We start from the raw sequence: 23,210 nt of genomic DNA on the forward strand, positions 1-23,210 counted from the left end.
CTATGGCCAAGAGAAGAAAGGCAGGGAAGCGAGCAGGACAGGCCACTGGGCAGGGCAGCATGGCCGGGGGGGCCCGGCCTGAGGGCCCAAGGCACAAAGGAAGCAGGGAGCTCCAGCTGTCCATTTTCAGTCGTCCGTGTGGCTCTCCTCCCAACACAAGTCCCCTAACAACACAAGTGCTTTATCTGAACAGATGCGTGTGTGTGTGTGTGTGTGTGTGTGTGTGTACGTGCGCATGCACACATACAAATCAAGCAAAAGAACCAAGTACCATATAATAATCAGGGCAATGCAAGATGATCCCTAAAAAGAACTAAACGCACAAGAGCAAGAGATGAGTGACAGCGAAGGTCGTGGACTGGAGTCTCAGGAGAGCACTGGGCTCTGCTCAGTCCAGGGAATGAGAGGCCAAGTCCACTTTATCTAGAAATCAAGGGGCTGGTAGATAACTCACTCTGTCACTGCTAAACTGCAGTGACAATCTCATCTACAGCCTATATAAAAACATATCCTACATAAAATCTAAAAACTAGAGTAAATTAAGATTTTTTTTTAATTTTGCAGGAGAATTTCATGAAAAGAACTTAGAATAATAAAACTCAAGAATATCATGAAAACTGGGATGAGAATGGCCGCTTTGGTAGACTGCCAGTCTCTGGTCAAGAAACAACACCAATACTCCAACCCACCTCCATGCTTTGTAAATTGATCAGGAGAGTGTGAATATTAGGCTAATAAAATTTTTCCTTAAGAATTCCTCAAATGACTACCTAGCTTTTACTGCCACCTCCTGGCCTTTTCTGGTATGTCTACCCTGAACTGCTGATACTAATAGCCACACACACTAAATCAATCATTACATTCAAGAATCTCTGATAAATGCAAAAATTCTCAACAAATATTGGCAAACCAGATTCAACAATATATCAAAAGGATTATACACCAAGACCAAGTGGGTTGCATTCCAGGGATGCAAGGTTGGTTCAATCAAAGCAATATATCACATTAATAAAATAAAGGATGAAAACCATGTGGTCATCTCAATAGATGCATTTGACAAAATTCAACACCCTTTTGATAAAAAAAAAAAACCTCTCAGCAAAGTGGTTATAGAAGAAATGTACCAATATAATAAAGCCCATTTTGATGAACCCACAGCTAATATCATACTCAATGGTGAAAATCTAAAATCAGGAACAAGACAAGGATGCCCACTATCAGCACTCCTATTCAACATAGTACTGGAAGTCCTAGCCACAGCAGAAAAGACAAATAAATAAAAGGCATCCAAATTGGTAAAAAAAAAAAAAAAAAAAAAAAGAAAAAGAAAAAAAAAAGAAAAGAAGAAGAAGTAAAACTCATATTCAGGTGATATGATATTATATACAGAAAATGCTAACAACTCCACACAAAAAAACTATTAGAGCTAATAAATTACTTCAATAAAGTTGCAAGATACAGAATCAATATACTGAAATCTATTGTGTTTCCATTTATAAATAATGAACAAGCAGCAGAAGAAAACAACTCCATTTACAATAGTAGCATCAAAAAGTATAGAATACATAAGAATAAATTTGACCAAAGAGGTGAAAGACCTGTACTCTTCAAACTATAATCATTAAAGAAAAAAACTGAACAAGATACAAATAAATGGAAGGATATACCTTGTTCATGAATTGGAAGGATTAATATTGTTAAAACTGGAATGATTAATATTATTAAAATGTCCTTACTATCTCAAGTAATGTACAGATACAATGTGATTCCTATTAAACTACCAATGGCATTTGTCTTAATTAGAATAACTAATCCTAAAATTTATATGAAACCACAAAAGACCCTAAATTGCCAAAGAAGTCTTGAGAAAAACAAAGTGGGAGATATCACACTCCCTGATATCGAAATTTATTACAAAGCTACAATAATCAAAACAGTGTGGTGCTGACATAAAAATAGACACATAGATCAATGGAATAGACTAGAAAGCCCAGAAATAAATTTCTGTTTATATGGTTAATTAATTTACAAAAGGCAGGCAAGGATATACAATGGGGTTATGACAGTCTCTTCAATAAATGGTGTTGGCAATATTAAACAGACACATGCAAAAAATGAAAACAAACCACTTTTTTACACAGTATACACAAAAACTCAAAATAGATTAAAGACCTAAAACTATAAAACTCCTAAAAGAAAATATAGGCAATATACCCTTTGACATTGCTCTTAGCAATATCTTTTTGGATATAACTCCTAGAGCAAAAGAAACAAACAAAAATGAATAAATGTGCCTGACCAGGCAGTGGCGCAGTGGATAGAGCATCAGACTGGGATGCAGAGGACCCAGGTTTGAGACCTCGAGGTCGCCAGCTTGAGTGCGGGCTCATCTGGTTTGAGCAAAAAGCTCACCAGCTTGAGACCAAGGTCACTGGCTTGAGCAAGGGGTTACTTGGTCTGCTGTAGCCCCCCAGTCAAGGCACATATGAGAGAGCAATCAATGAACAACTACAGTGCCACAATGAAAAACTGATGATTAATGCTTCTCATCTCTCTCCATTCCTGTCTGTCTGTCCCTATCTATCCCTCTCTCTGACTCTCTCTCTCTGTCTCTGTAAATAAAATAAAATAAAATAAAATAAATGTAACTATAACAAACTCAAAAGGCTTTGCACAGTGAAGAAAACCAACAAAATGAAAGAACAACCTATTGAATGGGAGAAGATATTTGCCAATGATGCATATGATAAGGGGTTAATAGCCAAAATATATGCATAAAGAACTCATATAACTTAACACAAAAAAAATCAAGTAAAAAATGGGCAGAGAACCTAAATAAACATTTCTCCAAAAAGTACATACAGATGGCCAAGAAGCATATGAAAAGATGCTCAACATCATTAATCATCAGGAAAATGCAAATTAAAACCACAATGACATATCACCTTACACCGTCATAGTAATTATCATCAATAAATCAACAAAGAAGTGCTGGGAAGAATGTGAATAAAAGGGGACCCTCGTGCACTGTGGGTGGGAATGCCGATTGGAACAGCCACTGTGGAGAACTGTATGGCGGTTCCTCAAAAAAATTAAAACTAGAGCTGCCATAGGATCCAGCAATTTCATATTCAAAGAAAACAGAAATGTCGATTCAAAACAGATATTTTCATTGCAGCATTATTTACAATAGCCAAGATATGGAAGCAACTTAAGTATCCATCAATAAATAGATGAATAAAAAAAAAATGGTGTGTATACATACAACAAAATATCAGCAACAAAAAGGAATGAAATCTTACCATTTGTGACAACGTGGATGGACCTAGAGGATGTCGTGCTACGTGAAATAAGTCAGACAAATACCATGTGATATCACTCATGTGACATCTGAAAAAAAATAAGTAAATGAAGAAACAAAACATAAACAGACCCATGTATATAGAGAACAAGCTGGATGATTGCCAAAGGGGGGTGGGAATGTTTAGGAAAAATATCTTCAGCCAGATAGAGCGCCAGATCAAACCCTGAGCAGACTGCCCGTGGAAAGCTGAGAGACCGAGTGGGGGCTGCTGGACAAGGCAGCTGAGCACTGATGGAGTCTCCCAGCCAGGCTGGTGTCCCCAGCGCCTCTGCCAGCACCCTGAGGCAAGATCTGTGTCTAGGGGCAGATGCCTCGTAACCAAGGTCACGGAGACAGACCTATGATGCCAATTCATCCACATACAATGAGAGGTGACACCTCTACTTTAATGTGGGCCTCCTATTTTCATGTAAGAACCCTTTTTCTCTCTAGGTCAGCCCCACAGAAAATCAAATTACTAACTCAGAGAGTGGCTTAGTGAGGGAGCAATCAGGGCCAGGGCACTGGCCAGAGAACACAAACATTTAATGGCTTCCACTCTGAGAGATGGAGGCATCAACCCCACAACAGGGAAATTCTGCCACGGGACATGACAAAGCAAATTGCTGGAACAGCATGTCCCTCTCCAGTCACTGCTTAATGGGAATTACCAGGACTTGCCTTTTAGATGTCTCCCTGTCAAGTTCTGACCAAACCACTTCCCTCTCTGGATGGCAGAATCTTCCCAAGAGAAAGATTTTAGTCTTGTCACTGACAAAAGCCCCCAGTGAAGCTAGCATCAGTCACGCGCTGACCAAGAACCCACATCTCTGATCCACTGTGCACGGACACAACAGGCTGCTCTCAGTTCTGGCTCTATTTTCCCTATTTCCAAGCTTTGGGGGCACCCACGGTAGCCTCATGTACACCGAGAGTCAGACATGATCAGTGTTTTCTCCAGGGTCACAGAATAGTGACTGTAGGGTCACAGCTGAAGTCCAGACCTACAGATACCAAGTGAGCCTGCTAAGGACACCTGCTCGTAACAGTCAACACAAAGGGACTTCACCTGACTGACTGCACTGTTCAATACAACAAATCACTTATTAGCTGTGTACTAATCTAGGCACCGGGACACCATGATGACCAACTTAAATGAGGTCCCTACTTTCATGGAGTAAATATTCAATCATGAGAGACAAACAAGGCAAATTTCAGATGGCGTGAGCCCCATGTGGAAGATAAAATAGGGTGACTTCAAGTGCTGGCTGCCTATTTCTGTGTGAGTCACCAGGGGAAGCTTCTCTTAGGAAAAGACATTTAAGATGTGGGAATGATAAGAAGTCATTCAACGAGGAGAAGGAAGAGCACTCCTACTGGAAGGGACAGCTAACAAGAAAGGGCGGAGTCAGAGAGCAAAGGGAAGGCATGAGACTATTTGGGGAGATGGGTAGGAGCCAAACCTCATGGCATTTAGTTATGATCAGCCATCACACGACTACAGAAACGTGCTGCTTTTCCATGAATTCACAGCATTCTACAACAGGTTTAAGAGCCTGGAATCCCCGACTATCAACCAACCAGCCCACTATTGCTAGTGGTCCATGATTCTAGTCTTTGATGATCATACAGTGTTTCCATAAGCTGATAAGAGGTATCTGAAACACTCAGAACACAGTGTATCTTGCAGGAAGGCAGGAAGGAGGAAGGTTTGTTCCATCCCAAAACCCCTATTCCTAAGCAGTAGGTTTATAGACTCAACACTGGCGCAAACCAAGCTCCAGTAAGCCCAGAGAGGCTCCCAGGAGGCACCAGCTGTCTCCTCGGAAGAGCTCAGCTCAGAGACGCTGGGAGAGCAGCCAGACTCCACTCCACGCCCGCCCTGACAGCAACCCCCTCCGGCCCGCTGGCGCCCCCCCCCCAGCTCGCTGCTCCGATGGCAGCCTGACAGCTGCCTCTCCGAAGCTCAGACACAAAACCCACAGCTGTCCTGTGGCAAGGGGGTGTTCAGAAACACCACCAAGCCGGGAGCAGCGAGGGAGAGGCAGGAAAAGAGAATGGTGGGGACACGGTGGCAGATGTACACCTTCCAAATAGAAATTTATGGCATAAAAACACAGTACACCATACCCACCTTAAGTATTGCTAACACTAGGAATGGAAAATGGCCTCTTTTTAAAGTCCAGTTTGGCAATATTTAGCCAAAGCCTTTGACCTAGGAAATCGCCCTCAGGAAATCATCAGGGATAATTTCCAAAAGGCTTATGCAAATATGTCATGGAAGCATTCTTAAGAAGAGGGCAAAATTTTGAACAGTGACCAGTCATTAACTAACAGGAAAGCCATAGGAAGGAGCACCATTAACGCTAGTAAAATCATACTCTAAAAAAAAACCAAAATCTAAAAGAATATTTCATCACGGAAGAAAAAATTAAGAATATATTAAACTTACAAAAGCAGGTAGTAAGGGGGAAAAGAGCGATGAGCGAACCCTTGCAAATACGCTGGACAAGGAACGAAAGGTAACGGGGAGGGCAGCGCCCGGGAGACTTTCACAGTTTTATTTCCACTCTCTGCACTGCTAGCTTGCTCACTGGTGAGCAAGACGCCGTTATTAAAAACTCATTTGGGTAACAGTGGGGCATCAGGAAGGTGCAGAGAAAAAAGATCAGAGAAGTGAGCAAGGCCCTTTTTTGGCACAGACTTTTGAGCCTGCACCTCTGTAAAAACAATTACTGAGCATCCTGCAGAGTTCCTATTTAACCCCCCAGGAGTCCGCGTTTGCAATTCTTAGATTCTCAGGCCATTCAACATAAGCTCCTCTTATCTAAAATCAACACTGCACTTGTCAGCCTTGACTGCTGTCCTTCTCCCCATCCTCATTTCTGCCGCCCTGTGCACCACACACACTCATTCCCTGCTCCCTGAGGCAGACATATCAGCAGCTTTCATTTGACACATTTCACGCGAGAAGCCCAAGCTGGTTCTCACAGGCAGCAGTCACAGTGAGAGGGCCATGCCCACAGTGATGCACCGGCACCAAATGAGAAGGAGTGAAGCAGCAGAAAGAACCAGGGCCTGGAAACCAACACACCCGGCTTGTACCTACGCTTGGTCACCGTCTCCTAGTCTACAAAATAAGAGTGTTAGACAATCTGTGAAGTCCCTAATTTGTTTTTCTGACAATTACCATAGATCTCATAGACAATTACCCTGATTCAGGCGTCCATTTCCTCGCCTGCCTTTCTTCACCTCAATCCATCTTTCCACCAACACACACACACACATACACACAAGCTTCTAACCAGGCTGAACTTCCTTCATTTCCCCAAATACGCTTGTAGATCTCCTCTTTGACTTTTGGACATGCTGGTCCCTCATCCCAGAGCCCCTTCCCCAACCCTCATCTACCCACTGTCTTTCCCATTCCTAATCACCCCTCCGGTTGGTTCTTCCATATTACTTCTTCCTCTGAGAAGGCTTTCCACAGTCCCCAGACTGAGTGGGGTGCGTCTCCCCTCCCCCACACTCCCACAGCCCCCGGCACCTCCCCCATCACAGGGACCTATGGGGTGCATCTCCCCTCCCCCACACTCTCGCAGCCCCCGGCACCTCCCCCATCACAGGGACCTATGGGGTGCATCTCCCCTCCCCCACACTCCCCGCAGCCCCTGGCACCTCCCCCATCACAGGGACTAGCTCCCCTGCAGGAACGGGTTTAGGTTTCTGTTTTTTCTTTTAATACTTTTCTTCTTTTTTTTTTTTTAAGACTTTATTCAATTTTCTGAGGGGGGGGAACAAGGAGAGAGAGAAAGAGAGAAGGGGGTGGAGCAGGAAGTATCAACTCCCATATGTGCCTTCACCAGGCAAGCCCAGGGTTTCGAACCAGCGACCTCAGTGTTCCAGGTCAACTTAATCCCACTGCATCACCACAGGTCAGGCGGGTTTCTGTTTTTTCTAAGCAACTCTTTAGGCTATGCATTCTGCAAAGACTGGACTTGCTTAATTTACCCATACATCCATGTCATCAAAACCAAATCAGTTCACTTAGCCTGGCCAGGTGGTAGTGCAGTGGATAGAGCGTTGGACTGGGATGCAGAAGACCCAGGTTCAAAACCCCGAGGCCTCTGGCTTAGGCATGGCTCATCCGGCTTGAGCACAGGGTCGCTGGCTTGAGTCCAAAGGTCTCTGGCTTGAAGTGCAGGGTCTCTGGCTTGAGCCCAAGGTTGCTGGCTTGAGCAAGGGGCCACTCGCTCTGCTGTAGCCCCCCAGGTCAAGGCACGTACAAGAAAGCAATCAATGAATAACTAAGGAGCTGCAATGAAGAACTGATGCCCCTCATCTCTCTCCCTTCCTGTCTGTCTGTCCCTATCTGTCCCACGCTTTCTCTCTGTCCCCGTCACAAAACAAACAAAAAAACCAAATCGGTTCACTTAAATCAATCAGTTAATTTGTGAATGAGTAGAGCAGAGGTCCTTAACTGTTGTGTCTGGACTTCCCACTTTGCCACTAGACTGGCCAGACTATCTGACTCAAGGTAGGCTGGGACCTGATTTCTGTCTGTCTCCTAAGCTAGATCTGTCCAGAAGACCAGTGCACTGACAGGCACTATGTTGAGAGGAGGCAGTGTTATATAAATGAGCCAAGGACAGCTTCTGTAGCCTCTGTAGGTTGTTTATTTCTTCACTCCAGGCTGAGACCCATTAGTTCAAAAGCCTGCTGGTGCCAAACTCAAATTTTTATACATCTAACTGTTTTAAATATAGCCCAAATAAGCAGACTTTTTGCCATCTAGAGCCTGCCTCCTTTGCATAGCCTGTGAAACTGCCAAATATCTGCTAGTAACAGACAAGACAAACCTCAGGGTTATAAAGACCCCAAGCCACTGCTACCCTTGGGAGTTGTGTGACCCAGAGATTCCCAACCATGCTGTCCAGTGATGTCACCTAGGCATTGTCCCCTCCTCTCTTATGCACCCCCAGAGACTGCCTTCTCCCCTCCTCTTCTGAGTAATGTCACCTAGGCATTGTCCCCTCCCCTCTGATGCACCCCCACAGACTGCCTTCTTCTCCCCTCCTCTTCTGAGTGATGTCACCTAGGCATTGTCCCCTCCCCTCTGATGCACCCCCACAGACTGCCTTCTTCTCCCCTCCTCTTCTGAGTGATGTCACCTAGGCATTGTCCCCACCTCTCTGATGCACCCCCACAGACTGCCTTCTTCTCCCCTCCTCTTCTGAGTAATGTTACCTAGGCATTGTCCCCTCCCCTCTGATGCACCCCCACAGACTGCCTTCTTCTCCCCTCCTCTTCTGAGTGATGTCACCTAGGCATTGTCCCCTCCTCTCTGATGCACCCCCACAGACTGCCTTCTTCTCTCCTCCTCTTCTGAGTGGGGGGCCTACACAGTGTAGCCACTGAAGGGACTCATATCACGAGGGACTTCCACTAAATGCAAACCTGTCACAGCATTACCCAAATAAAGTGGCCACCATCCTATGCTCCTGTCTTTTCTTGATCATGCTGGGAATCCCTCCACTCCCTACAGGCAGAAATCTAGGGAATTCTGCATACTTATAATCTCTATGTAGTCCTACTTTCATAACTTAATCTATTTTGTAACCCTAGCTTTATATTGATCATTTGGCTTAATCAGTATTACTTCTAAACCTGACCTTCACCAGCAGAATTTCATTCCAGCAATTCAGAATGGTCTGTCAGCTCTCATGGGTCTGGCTATCCACCTCAAATCTCACTGAATTTGCACACTCTAGCCCCTATTCTCCAGTTTTGGACAACAATCTAGGGCACTGGCTTTATCGGTCCAGTCCGCTTCTGGCCCATGCTCCTGGCAAACAGCCCTGGAGCTATAACTTTATCCATAGATGATGTAAGAAGAGGGATTCTATGTAATTTCTAGTATCCATTCCTAAGATTCCATGGTTCATAATACTTGCAACAGAGCTTACACTAATGTCGCTGGAGACAGACTCCAGGATAATGAGTACAATAGCAAATGGCAATGCAGAAAAGGTTTGTTAGCATAATTAGATCCTGCACCTTAATTAAAAAGCTATATGCTATGACACAGAGCAAGCCTGAGATCCTACTAAGAAATTCTGGAAGGAAATAACTCATCACACATGCTTCTGAAGGCCAAGTACACTTTCTTACTGAAGACATAACTACCCAAAAACATCCAAAAATGAGGTCTCACTTCATACAAATCGAATAGTGCAGTGGATAAGAAATGTTAGCACCCCTTCACTAGTCATTTTCCCTTGTGGACATTATTAGCCCAAGTTCAGGCTTTAACCACTTGTGACTTTTGGCTAGGGAGAATGCCTGAGAATCTGAAGTTAATGGCACAGGAGATGGGATTATTAGAGAGGCAAGTGTAACTCCAAGGCTAGAAGTGATCATGGTCCCAAATTTTAGGGACCTGTTGACTTAAGCAGTTTATCTGCCTGTCCTCCAGCCTGCATATAACTTTCTACAGAACAAAGTACTCCCACCTGTGCATTTTGCTCTGGCTTCATAGGCACTGGCATCTGACAAACGTGCACAGAAGTGTCTGCTGCTGAAGGAAAAGTCTCAGGTGTTGTCTATGGTGTCTATCAGAAGAAAAAGACCCCCAGCCGCACCTTGACAATGAGCATACATGTAACGCAAATACCAGAAAGAAAGGAAGAAATGGAAGCACTATTTAAAGCAATGATGACAAAAATTTACCCAAATTAATGTCAAACACAAAATTGAAGATCCAGGAAGCTCAGAGAACACCAACAGAATAAATCCCCCCACAACTATCCCGAGGAATATCATATCCAAACAGCAGAAAATCAGAGATAAAGAAAAAAAATGCTGACAGAATTTAGGGGTGAGGGACATCTAACCTATAGAGGAACAAAGATAAGAATGCCACTGAACTTTTCCACAGAAACCATGCAAGCGAGAAGAGAGTAGAGTGATTTATAGTATTTATAGAAAAAAAAATCAACCTAGAATTCTGTATCTGGTGAAATTATCCTTCAAAAGTGAATGACGGCCTAGCGTGCGGAGGACCCGGGTTCGATTCCCGGCCAGGGCACACAGGAGAAGCGCCCATTTGCTTCTCCACCCCTCCGCCGCGCTTTCCTCTCTGTCTCTCTCTTCCCCTCCCGCAGCCAAGGCTCCATTGGAGCAAAGATGGCCCGGGCGCTGGGGATGACTCCTTGGCCTCTGCCTCAGGCGCTAGAGTGGCTCTGGTCGCAACATGGCGACGCCCAGGATGGGCAGAGCATCGCTCCCTGGTGGGCAGAGCGTCGCCCCATGGTGGGCGTGCCAGGTGGATCCCGGTCGGGCAGATCCCAGTCGGGCGCATGCGGGAGTCTGTCTGACTGTCTCTCCCTGTTTCCAGCTTCAGAAAAATGAAAAAGAAAAAAAAAAAAAAAGTGAATGAGAAATTCTTTCTCACACAAACAAAAATGGTGGTATTTGTTTTCAGTAGACTTGCCTTGCAAGAAAGAGGAAAATAATAGGTCAGAAACTCAAATCAACATTTTAAAAATATTAAGTGTCAGAGACAGAATAAGTAAAGGTAAAATAAAACTTTTCTTTCTTTTTTTTTAAGTTGGAGGTGGGGAGGGAGAGAGACAGACTCCCACATGTGCCCTTGACCAGGATCCACCCAGAAAGCCCTCTATGGGGCAATGCTCGGGCCATCTGGGGCTCACTCCGTTGCTCAGCAACTGAGCTACTTTAGCTCCTGAGGCAAGGCCGTGGAGCCATCCTCAACGCCTAGGGTCACCTTTGGTAGAGCCATTCAAGCCTTGGCTGCAGGAGGGGAAGAGAAAGAGGGAAATAAAGAAAGAAAGAAAGGAGAGGGGAAAGGGTGGAGAAGCAGATGGGCGCTTCTCCTGTGTGCCCTGACCAGGATTCAAACTTGGGACTTCCACACACCAGGCCGATGCTCTACTGCTAAGCCAATCAACCAGGACAAATAAAACTTTTCTTATTCTTAATTGATATAACTGATAACAGTCTGTTCAAAATAAAAGCAAGAATGTATCGATTACAGTTTATATATAAGTGAAACGAATGACAGCAATCATATAAGTGATGGGCAAAGAGTTAGGAATATTTTGTTATAAGAAGGATTTAAAAATATATTAGGTACTTGTACTACCACTAAGTGGTATGGTGCTATATGAAAGTCGACCTGGATTAGTCGTAAATATATTGCAAACTCTAGGACAACCACTAAAAATAAGCTTGTTATAAGATGCTCCACATCACATGTCAATATGGAATTGCATATTAGAATAATGAGATACTACTACACACCTATTAGAATGACCTAAATCCAAGACGCTGACAACACCAAATGCTGACAAGAACATGGAGCAACAAAAACTCGTTCATCACTGATGGAAATGTAAAATGGTACAGCCACTTTGGAAAAACAGTTGGCAGTTTATTACAAAAATGAACACTCTCACCATAGAATCCAGAAATTTCACTCCTTGGTATTTACTCCAAAGAGCTGAAAACTTATGCCCACACAAAAACCTCAGATGGAGAAGTAAGAATCCCAGAATCCCAGAAGCCGCTTGTTTGTACCTGTAATCCCATCACCTTCTCTCATCCGCTCCTCAAAGATGTGTTTATGATTCCTTTTTTAAAAACCTTTATTTTTAATTGACTTTATTTTTAGAGCAGTTTTAGGTTTACAGCATTCTTAAGAGGAAAGTAGTGAGGTATCCCATCTGAGTGGTGAATACACAAACGAATCGTTGATGACTTTCCTGAGTCACTGCCTGACCTTAGCGGTAACAGCTGCACAGATAACAGACTCATTTTATTGTTTAAGCCTCATGTTGAGCTGCGTTTTCTGTTACTTGAAGTTCAAGTCACCCCAACTGATATAGACTCTTAATTTGAATGCAGTACAACCAGGGTTCAATTTATTATAAACCATCATTGGATCTTACTCTGTTATGTCAAATTGCATCGTTAAAACCTTAGAATATTAACTACGCCAACAATAAAACAGATTTGTTTGGAAAGAAGAGACTGTCATCAACACAGCTCAGCGTTTTTCCAACCTGAAAGGCATCTCCCTTAAAAACACTCTGATTAAGCACTTGTGATACCAAGGACAATCAGAATTTTTTGTTTTGCTTTTTTTAATCTATAAATCACCAAACAGATAAGGAGTTAGGCTTGTACTCTTGCCCTCCGCAGGGAGCAGCTTAATCTGGCTGGAAGATCACTGTTCCCCTGGAGCGACAGGCTGGAGGTCAGACGGCAGGGTGAATTTGTTACACAGGGAGTTCTGGAAAGGAGAGCGAACTAGGACTTGAGGAGACTGAGTTCAGAAGGGGGCATGGCCATTGCTGCTTTAGCCAGAGGAATTAAAAACAGCGGCTCTCCCCAGATAAGTCCCAGACTGGAGACAGCCCTGCTGAGGAAATGACCGCCCCCACCTTCCTGCAGATACACAGAAATGGGTAGGCAGGATAAAGGGACGGGAGGGGAACCTGCACACGCACACACCTTTTATTTTCTCTACCAGACATTTCATGAGGCAAACCCTTTACTTGCATAATTGCAATTAATCGTCCAAACCTCCTCCCCACCCAGATTCTCCCCTCTGGACAAGTGGAGAGGCAGCGTTTTAGTAAGCGGCCAAAGTTTGCTACCAGCGGAGCTGAGAGTCAAACCTATGTCTGTCTGACGGTAAAGTTCATTTCCTAGTCATGTTCTTTCTTTGCATTGTACACAATAACAAGAATATTGCAGAACAACGCAGTCTGGGAGCCCTGCCTCTTCTTAGCAGGGACTCGGAGGCTGCCTGGTATCTTGGTATCTTGTGCCCCCTCCAGTCAACTGCTGGGCTGGCCACCCCAGGAAGAGGCAGTCCCAGCTAAGCTTGGTCAGACTTCACTACAAAAAGAAACAGCTACCATCCTTGGTTCCCAGACCACAAACAGCCCTCGCCTCCAACAGCTCACACACGTGCCGTCTTGGCCACAGAGGAACAAGGTTAAGAAAAAGAGAAAGAGGGCGTGCGCAAGGCCCCTGCACGCCTGTCTGCCCCCTCCCCCGCCCAGCTTCGTTCTGAGGCCAGTTCTAGACGGCTGCGCCCTGACAGTGACGTCCAGTTACCTAAGGCCCAGCAGGAGACGGCCCCGAGGAGCGGGGCGCTGCCGTAGATGGCGTGCATGTACATGAGGTGGACCATCAGCTCGGCCAGGCACCAGCAGACGAGCAGGCGGGCCAGCCCCTGGGCCAGGACCCCCGGGCTGATCTTCATGGAGCAGTGCTCCTGCTGCTGCATCTGCAGTGGAAATAAAGGAAGTCATGGGGTCACACCTCTGCCCTTCGAATTTTTCAGCGTCCTCAAGACAGTGGTTTTGATCAATTGCCCACAAATATTATATTATTGCTGTCTCTACTAAGAGAGGGTTGGTTTAGTTTGCTTGGGGGACACTCCATGTCCTTGGGTCAAAGAGTCATGACTGAGTCTGAAAACTATTCCCCAGAGTAAGGACAGGGTGGGGTTGGTAGCTTAGCCCAGTGCCACGGGCCAGATGGGGTCTGCAGACCACGGGGCCAGCAGCAGCCCTGTGAAAACCTGGAACTCTTGGGTCTCTTTGGGTTCACTGTCACTCTGCCTGTCTTTGTCCAACTCCTACTCACATCTAAACTAAGGTGGGTAAAAGTAGGGCCAAGTCAAGAAGGGGCACAGGACCGGAAAGAAAAACTGAAGAATGAGAAAGGGGGCCTGAGGACAAGGGGGAATCAGGTGCAGAAATGTCCTCTTAGCTTAAGTGGTTTATGCAACGAGGCAGAGTAAACACAAACAAGGACAGCCTATGGCACAAGTCTCCTGCTTGGCAGGTGGTCCAGTGTCAGAGTTAAGAACATGGGCCCTAGCCTGGCCTGCGGTGGTGCAGTGGATAAAAGGTCAGTTGAGAATATTGAGGTATTCTGAACATTGGCTTGCCCCGTCAAGGCAAATATGACAGGCAATCAATGAGCAACTAAAGTGAAGCAACTATGCTTCCTCTCCTCTCTCTCTTCTCCCTCTAAAAACAAATAAATAAAATATTGAAAAAAAAACAAAGACCTTTGAGTCAAACAAAAGCAGGATCAGATTCTAGCAAAACCACACAGCTGTGTGATTCTGAGCAAATCACTTACCCTCTCTGAGGCTTGGTTTCCTCACACGTAAAATGAAATGAAATGAAACAAAATAAAATAAAATAAAATATGGGGATGATTAAATATAATAAACAAAGTACTAAGCACAGCACCTGACATATAAAAAGCACTGGATAATCAGTGGTTAATATCTGATCATTACGTGTCTTTTATTGTACCTCCTACACCCTCACCCTCACCCTCACCCTGGTGGCGTCCCAGATGACGAGACGCAGGGCGGACTTAGTAGACGATTCAGAGCCAGACATCAGAGGGGACAGAGGGATGTTTGATTATTCATAGATAAACCACTCACAGTATACTCCACACATGAGGATGGTACAGATTAAAAAAAATCAAAAGTCCTGCCCAGGTAGCCCGGTGCCGGGTCTTACCTCGCTGCCTGCTGTGCAGGGATGCACAGAGTTTAGATCACAGAGATTCTGAAATGCACAAGCACGCTGTAAAATTTGAAGTTAATTCAATCTCCTCCTTACAGTACTAGACAACGAGAAACACAAGAGGGAGCGTGGACGTTTCCTGGGTCTGACACTGACAAGATGTTGTTAGACAGAAGGCCACCTTACAATGCATAGAGGGTGATATTTAATCTGCAAACATTAGCTGGCAGCCTCAAAGCAGCATTGGACACTGAGGGCTGAAGACACGCCCTCAAAAGGAAAAGCCCATTCCCAGAATGAAGGACACCAGGTGCTTCCTCAGCTTCTGCCCTCCCCCTCCCCACCCCCCAGCATCGAGGCACCCGGCCCTGTGCAGCCAGGCAGAGTGGAGTGGTACCGGCTCCTTCAAGGCGCCGGTAGATCTTCACGCCAGTGGATTTATTTTTACTCCATTTTGACAAACATTCTACCACTTTCTACAACTGTCCTCTTACAGCAAAACGCCAGACTCAGAAATTCTGCCTGGCTCCGTGGCATGTGACAGTCTGCACAGGTGGACTTCCACCTTTGGCCACCTACTTGGTTAGTCACACCAAGGGCAGCGCCATAGTTTCACTTTGTTAATGTAAACTGATCAAACGAATGGGAGTTCTCTTTCCCCTTTAGCGTTCAGGAAGACCACACCATTCTGCCTCGTCAGGGAACAGGCCTGCTGTGAAGGGCCCGCCAGGTGCGTGTGGTAACGGGGAGGCGCTGGCTGGGAGGGGCCGCCCGGAAGGAACGCTGGGCACGTGGGGATTGGCAGACTGCGTCAGGATTGGCAGACAGCGGCTCACCGCTAACTGTGATCACAGCTGCGCTGCTGCCCGGTGCAGACCCCTTCTCAGGCATAACCCAAAGGGGGTTTTCATTTGAATCCTCACGGCAATGCTCTGCCAGGCCCTACAACGTCGACTTCTACAAGCTGGTGGATGGCTAAATCCTCAGTTCAGAGTCAGTCTACCTGCCCGGCCATCCATACCTGTGTTCTTTAATTGAGAGGGAAGAGGAAGTAACCCAAAAGCCCAACAGTGGGAGGTTGTTGACATGCACGACAGAGCCATGGAAACTAACTTTTTTCCATGAGCATAAATAACGAAGGCTGGAAGGACCTGCACCAAGTTGGCAATAGTGATGGTCATCTCTGGATGGTAAGATCCTTATGTTGTTTTTAATCATTCATTATTTTTGTGATCCTGGAAAAAAGTAATACAACATTGTGCAGACTATGGTCTTGTCTGCTAGTGAGGCAAGGCTGCTTATCTCTTCACCTTTTTTTAACACACGCCTCATTTCCGGGGCTCCCATGGGAAGCCCAGGGTCCTCACGAGCCAGCGGGCCACTTGCTCTCTCTCACACTAGCCCCATTATTGTTTCTTCTGACCTGCCCACTTCACTCATAGCTTTTCTTAGCTATGTACTGAGTTCCTCCTGGTTAATTATCAACCCCTTCCAGCTCCCTACACCAAATTCATTTGGCCTAATGTCCATGAGCAAATGAGGGCACAATTACAAACCTAGGGCCTTTGTTGGCGGCTGGAAGACTTCACGCAAAGGCAGCAGCGTGGCTAAGACACAAAGAGATCACAACCATTCCTGATGAACAGACGGGCCTTTCTTGGAGCCAGACCCTGGCAGGGAAGCAAGTTCCCTGGATAATGTGATACTGGCTATAAAAGCATTGCTGATAGGCCCTAGCCCAGTAGTTCAGTTGGTCAGACTGCCATCCTGACACGCCAAGATTGTGGGTTCAATTCCCAGTCAGAGCACATATAAGAATCAACCAATTAATACATAAGTGGAACAAAAAATCAATGTTTTTCTCTCTCTCCCATCCTCTCTCTCTAAAGTCAATAAAAAAAATTTTTTCATTAAAAAAAAGCACTGTTGGCCCTGGCCGGTTGGCTCAGTGGTAGAGCATCAGCCCAATGTGGACGTCCCAGGTTTCATTCCCAGTCAGAGCACACAGTAGAAGCAACCATCTGCTTCTCCACCTCTCCTCGTTCCCCTTCTCTCTCTCTCTCTCTATCTCTTTCTACCCCTCTCTCTCTCTTCCCCTCCCACAGCCCTGGCTCAATGGTTTGAGCAAGTTGGCCTCAGGTGCTGAGGATGGCTCTGTGGCCTCCCCCTCAGGCGCTTAAAAAAAGGGGGCTCAGTTGCTGAGCAATGGAGCAACAGCCCCAGATGGGCAAAGCATTGCACCCTAGTGGGCTTGCTGGGTAGATCTCAGTGGGGGCATGTGCCAGAGTCTGTCTCTCCGTCTCCCCTCTTCTCACTAAAATAAAATTTAAAAAATAAGAAAAATAAAGCACTGTTGACAGAAGACAATCTTCGCACAACTAAAGTAGGCAAATATGCATGTGGCCTTAGGCCCCTGAGCATAAGCCGACCCCAAGCTTAGGTCCCCTGAAGACCAGACCCACACCTGAGGCCTCCCAGGGCACTGGGTGTGCAGCCCCACCCCGGGGAGTGGAGGAGCAAGTGGGGAGAAGCCCCGACAGGCAACCAGGGAAACACCTCCATCCATCACCCCCCAGTCCAGCAATCCCAGCTCAAGATCCTTCCAGAGGACCTCCTTTCCCTTCCCAAACCATGCACAGTCTACAATGACACAAATACCTGTGATTAGGAAGAGACAACATGCATGTTGTGGCTGGCTGGCTGGCTTCCCACTGGCGACTTACCTGCTCTCCTCAGGGCAAAACTTCCCCACCAGGTTTAAGAAGGCACAACTGTATCCCCACCAGACCAAGAGGGACTGTTCTCCACAACACTGCCTTCTTGATCCTGGTAGCCTCTTCACTCAGGGTAACAGAAACATCTACTCCTTAATTGTACAGGTAAACAGCAGAAAGAAAACAGTCTAATCTTTGATTCTATTTGCTTTTACCTAAAAAAAATAGTTATTGGTCTTTCTTTGGAGTCGAGTCATTATTACAGTCTATTCAGATCTTCGATCTACTTGGCTCCCTTTTATTTAAAAAATTCAGCATTGGTCCCTTGTCAATCCCGCAGGAAGAAAAGACATGCCACACACAGCTCCCCTAACGAGGAGGACTGCTCTCCCGTCTGCATGCCAAGCAGCTCATCCGAGATATTTCCAACCTACGGGAGTGCCAACCTTAAGACCAGAGGAAACTGTCATCGATGGGAATTTAAAGTGCCACTAAAAAGAAATGCACATTAACTCGTCTGCAAAGTGCATTTCAAAACAGATTATATTTTAAAACCTCATTTCATTCAAATTGCATAAAAAGGAATATCAAAGGCTTTTAAAGATATTCTGATGATTAGAGATGACAGTTTTCAAAGAAGAAATGTTCTTTTTCCTTCTCACAGTAATAATACAAGTGTTTGAAGGCACCAAACAAGAGCTTTCGCCAGAGCCAAATGTTCAACTGCGCCTCCCCTGCTCCAACCTCTGCATTTAGGTCAAGGGTATTGGAGTTGGCGGCTTATTCCTTTGTGGTGGAGAGCTTCCGCCCAGTCAGTGGTCACAGAGCATACCTCTACTCCCAACGAGCCATTCCCTAATCAGACCCTCACAGCCCCTCCCAGTCGTCCAGACCCAGGCGGGTGGTGGCGAGCCCCCCCCCCCCCCCCCGTGGGGCTGGAGTTGGGGCTGTTGCCACAGCACTGGACCTGGTCTGGCCAGCTTGAGCCTCCAGACCTGCATGTCCACCAGCATCTTCTCTCTGACTCCTGGGCATTCACAAGTCAGCATGACAATGCTCACATCTTTATTCCTTCCCCCCAACCTGCATTCTGTTAGCCTCTCCCTGCCTCTGTATTACCATCTGTAAACATGCAAAGCCTGGGTTGGAGCAAATGCTCAGTTAGTATTATTTATTACAATTCATATTATTGCAGATGGATGCTAGAACCAGAGCGTATTCCAAACCCTGAGCAATTTGTCTGTCAGGGATGTTGACTGCTGGGCCCTCCTCTGTACCTGCAGCAATGGCCTGGGTCTCTCTTCCCAAGAGATGGAGCCAGCACACTGGCCTCTTCTGAGGCTGAATGGTCACTGCCCGGAATCCCCTGTTGCTGCCCCCTTCTAGTAGACTGGACACCCAGGGTGGGTGTTCTAGCCTAAACTTACCCCAGAATTGCCACAGGCTTTGGGCTAACAACACAACAATAACAGTAATGGTTAACATTTCCAAGTGTCAGGCCACATGGACCTATACGCACTCACTTTAATCTTCTTAATAATCCTGTGAGGGAGGTTCTATTATTCTTTCCATTTTACTGATAAGGAAACTGAGTCACAAATAAGGTGAGCAACTCACCAACCACTCTCAAGCCAAAGTAGAGCGGGACTCAAACCCTATAACAGGGTTGGGCTCCAAAGCATCACTTGAACCACACACAAGGTCCCTATCTGAGCCCCCTGGTCCTCCACCGGCAGCCTCTCCATCCTCCCCCACACCGGCCCCCACTGAACGATTTGACCTGTTCCGAGTGAGATGTGGTAGCCCAGGCTCCACGCAAGGCAAATAAACAGCATGTTCTGCCTTTCCCTGGGCCCCCTGGCCCCCCACCTCACCCCTAGCTCAGTGACTAAATCCCACAGAACCATGGGAGACCAATGGACGCCTCATGCCCTCAGAGATGACCCTCAAGGCACTTGAGTGAGGCCTTCTACTCGGCAAATTTTACCTGTTCCTGATTGATGTGTGCAAATTCCACATGCCTTACATTACAGAGGGCACCTTTTCTACATGTTCCTCCTCTTATGTGTGTAAATCTAGTGCTAAAAAAAAATTGGGTGAGAGATACATTCTCCCCGGCGTGTGCCTAACATAGTCATACTAGCAATAGGAGTTTGCCAATTCCCGGTTGGCTGCTGCTTTTCTGACCTGGGTTGGTTTCCATGTGGGGCTCTGCTGCCCCCTGGTGGCACAGCCTCATTCTCCTGCTCTCAGCACTTGTTCTGAGCAAACCTTGCTCACAAGCCCTCCCAGTTAGCTTTCTCCCCACCCCCCACCCCCGCACCCCATCCCACCTTTCCCTTCTTGCCCTCTCTGAACTAGATTAGCTTCTTAGTTCAACTGCTCCTCTTTTTGACGCACCCTCTCATAGGGGCTGAGTGCCCCCCATAAGCACCGTTGGCAACGGCAGAAACCCTCCTGGCTATTTTTTCCTTAGCCCTGTAGCTCACTAAACATTTTGCCTTTTATAGACCAGAGAGGACAGTTTCAATGTGTCTTTCTGAGTTCCCTGCTTTCAGAAATTGCTACCAATTTGAAAGGGGTAGAAAAGAGAGAGATAAGACACAGATGCCACCCAGGCCCCCTCCCCGAGTCCCTGCGGGAAGACACCAGCCCTTCTCTCCCTCAGACTGAACTCAGGAGGAGGAGCGCCCTTGGCTGAGAGCTTAGGGGAGCAATAATCTCACAGCTCGCCTCCGTGAAACAGATACAGGACCCTGCACCGGGCTCCCCTGTTCCCCGCTAGACCCTACAGGGCGCAGCCTCAAAGGAAGAGATGAGAAAAAGAAGAATGATGATTTTCATAACAAAGTGTAGATCCCACAGGGCAAAGTCCTCAATGGATTAGAGGCCGTTAGGAAAATAACGTTTCCTCTTAATGGATTTAGTCCATGTTTCTCGGAAAATTACTGTCTTCAGCAGGATGGGGGCGAGGGGATTTTTAGTCCACAAGGTATTGGCTGGAATGTTGGGAAGAATTCACAACTCACCATGGTGAGGAGACTGGGAAAGAGACAATGGGGAGGCCTGACCCACCCTACACTGTGCCTCCCAAAGCCCACCCAGCACCCCAAATCTTCTGAGGGGCTCGGGATAGTGGTTCTCAACCTCTAGGTGCATCAGAATCGCCGGGAGGGCGTGTGAAACCACAGGGCTGGGCCCCACTCAGGAGTCTCTGCTTCAGCGGGTCTGGGCTGGGGCCCGAAGCTCTGCACGTCTCACACGTTCCCAGGTGCTCCTGAGGCTGCTGGTCCAGGGACCGCACTTTGAGAACCAGCGTTAGAAGATCAGCTGCCATCACCAAGCACCTCTGTCTTTTACACAGTAGCTTTAAACACGATTTTAAAACAGATTTAAAATGACTTCAGGACAAAAGAATGACCCTACCTAACCCAAACTGAGGTATGCGTAACCACATGCTACACGAGTATGTGCCTAGAATAACCATTTCACTTAAAGATTTGCAGAGAGGGAAAAGTGAAAGAATTTAACTGGTAATTCTAAAACAGGACATGATTGTTTTGATTCAGAAATATACTTTTGAGTACAATGAATAACTGAGTGGAATTTTTAAGACACAAGTAAGGGATATCTAAGAACCCTCTGACTTTTCCAGGGGGTACCTTTCCTATTTTCCTCTGAAAATGTGCAACATTGGCTCTGTACCTGAAACTGTACTCCTAGGTGTGTGTGTGTGTGTGTGTGTGCGCGCGCGCGCGCGTCTGTGTGTAGGATGGTACATGATGGCATGCGTATCATTCTCATTTCAATCAGGATCATTCAGTTTTGTTTTGTTTTTTTAATATTTTTATTTATTGATTTTTTTTTAGAGAGAGAGGAGTGAGAGAGAGAGACAGAGAGAGAGAGAAGGGGGAGGAGCAGGAAGCATCAACTCCCAGATGTGCCTTGACCAGGCAAGCCCAAGGTTTCGAACCGGCGACCTCAGTGTTCCAGGTCGACGCTTTATCCCACTGCGCCACCACAGGTCAGGCCAGGATCACTCCGTTTTGGTGGCAGGAGTTAGGAATGTCCCTGAGAAACACCACTTTAGATACTTTCAGTTACTAACAATGTAGGTGAATTAATTTCATACACATGTTCCATGAGGTTAGCTGTGCAATGAGAAAAAGGAACTAAGTCGGAGGAAAAGTGCAGAGGGAATGGTGCAGGTGGCTTGCCATGAGTTCAGACAGAGCTGCCATCCAGAGACGGCGGCAGGGACCTGGGCAGAAACGGGCCCCAGACCGGAAACACACTGTAACCTTCCCACTCTCTCAGCTCCACCCACCTGCCCGGCTAAGTTCCCCTGAACAATTCCCAGGCTATGGCAGTTTGTAAAAACAAGAAAGCGTACTGTTTGCCAACCAGAGCTTACCCAGCTTCTCTTTCGCTTTTTCTTTCCCTGGGACTGCCCTTCCCCATGAGTTCCTCACTGTGCCCAGCTATTAACCCTGGTGGCCACGGTCCACCAAGAATCAGGGTTGGGCCAAGACGACTTTTATTTTGAAGGCTGCTTTTCCTGAAGTATTTATTATGTAAAAAAAAAAAAAGGCAATAATAAGTGTTTTAAATTTGTGTGCACCCCTGAATGAAAACACTCACAAACATGACCACAAGGACAGAGGCTGAATCTACAGAACACCAATCCAATCCCCAGGGCCTACCTGCGTGACGAACTCAGGGAAGCTGAGGATGGGCCCGTTGTGGAAGACTGGGTAATAGAAGACGTAGGCCATCATCCAGGGCAAGGAGAAGCCAGTGCGCCCGGAGGGCTGCTGCTGCCAGCAGAACTCAAGGCAGAAGCTGGTGTAGTACAGGCAGCGGACGGTCAGCGTGAACTGCAGCAGGTAGAACTCGCTTTCTGTCTTGTACCAGCCCCTCTGCAAAGTCACCAGGAGAGGACAGCCCGTGAGCAGCAAGAAGGGGCATCAACCAACCTCTAGGGAAGGAGGTTTCTCCCACGGGTAGAGTAGAGGTACCATAAAGGGAGTCGAGAACCACTGAACAGCAGGTAAATCTTGGTAATCAAAACAAGCAGTTATAAGCAGTGAGCAGAAGAGTGTCTCGAACAGCAACCATCAATTTAGCAACATCATTAAGCCTGAGGCAACATCAGGAAGATTCCCCCAGGTATGCATCTGTCAGATGCATCCAGTGGGCAACACGGCGCTTAGCCACAAGCAGTGGACACTTTGACAGTTCCTCCAACAACTCTGAAGAAAAACAGAGGCATATAAATGTCACACAGGTTGTCCACTAGCTCATCTTGCCCGTCATGTTCTTGCCCGTGACTGTGCCAATCGAGGGCACACCAATTCTAAGTGCTATCACTCAAGTCAATGAGTGAGTGAATGAATGAAAGAACAAAACAAAACACCACAGAAGTGGTGTCTTTATACTTTCTTTCTTAAATCAAGAAAGAATATAGAGAAGTTCCCAACATTTAAGAAAGAATATAAAAAACTTCCCACCTAGAAATGCTGAGGTCGCTGGTTCGAAACCCTGGGCTTGCCTGGTCAAGGCACATAC

The 23,210-nt window shown here is 46.4% G+C and overlaps 1 protein-coding gene across 5 annotated transcripts in view; it reads right to left on the bottom strand.

Moving 5' to 3' along the window:
* The window catches only part of HHAT (hedgehog acyltransferase), a 300,060-nt gene that overhangs the window by 202,732 nt on the left and 74,118 nt on the right, over nucleotides 1–23,210 (bottom strand). For all 5 annotated transcript variants that reach the window (XM_066261445.1, XM_066261444.1, XM_066261441.1 and 2 more), the window contains 2 exons: nucleotides 22,346–22,561; nucleotides 13,490–13,661 (listed from right to left, as the gene is read on the bottom strand). In XM_066261445.1, coding sequence (XP_066117542.1) covers nucleotides 13,490–13,661; nucleotides 22,346–22,561 — 388 coding nt within the window. The remainder of the gene's footprint in view (nucleotides 1–13,489; nucleotides 13,662–22,345; nucleotides 22,562–23,210) is intronic.

Source organism: Saccopteryx bilineata, chromosome 2 (genome assembly GCF_036850765.1).
Source record: "Saccopteryx bilineata isolate mSacBil1 chromosome 2, mSacBil1_pri_phased_curated, whole genome shotgun sequence".
NCBI lineage: Eukaryota > Metazoa > Chordata > Mammalia > Chiroptera > Emballonuridae > Saccopteryx > Saccopteryx bilineata.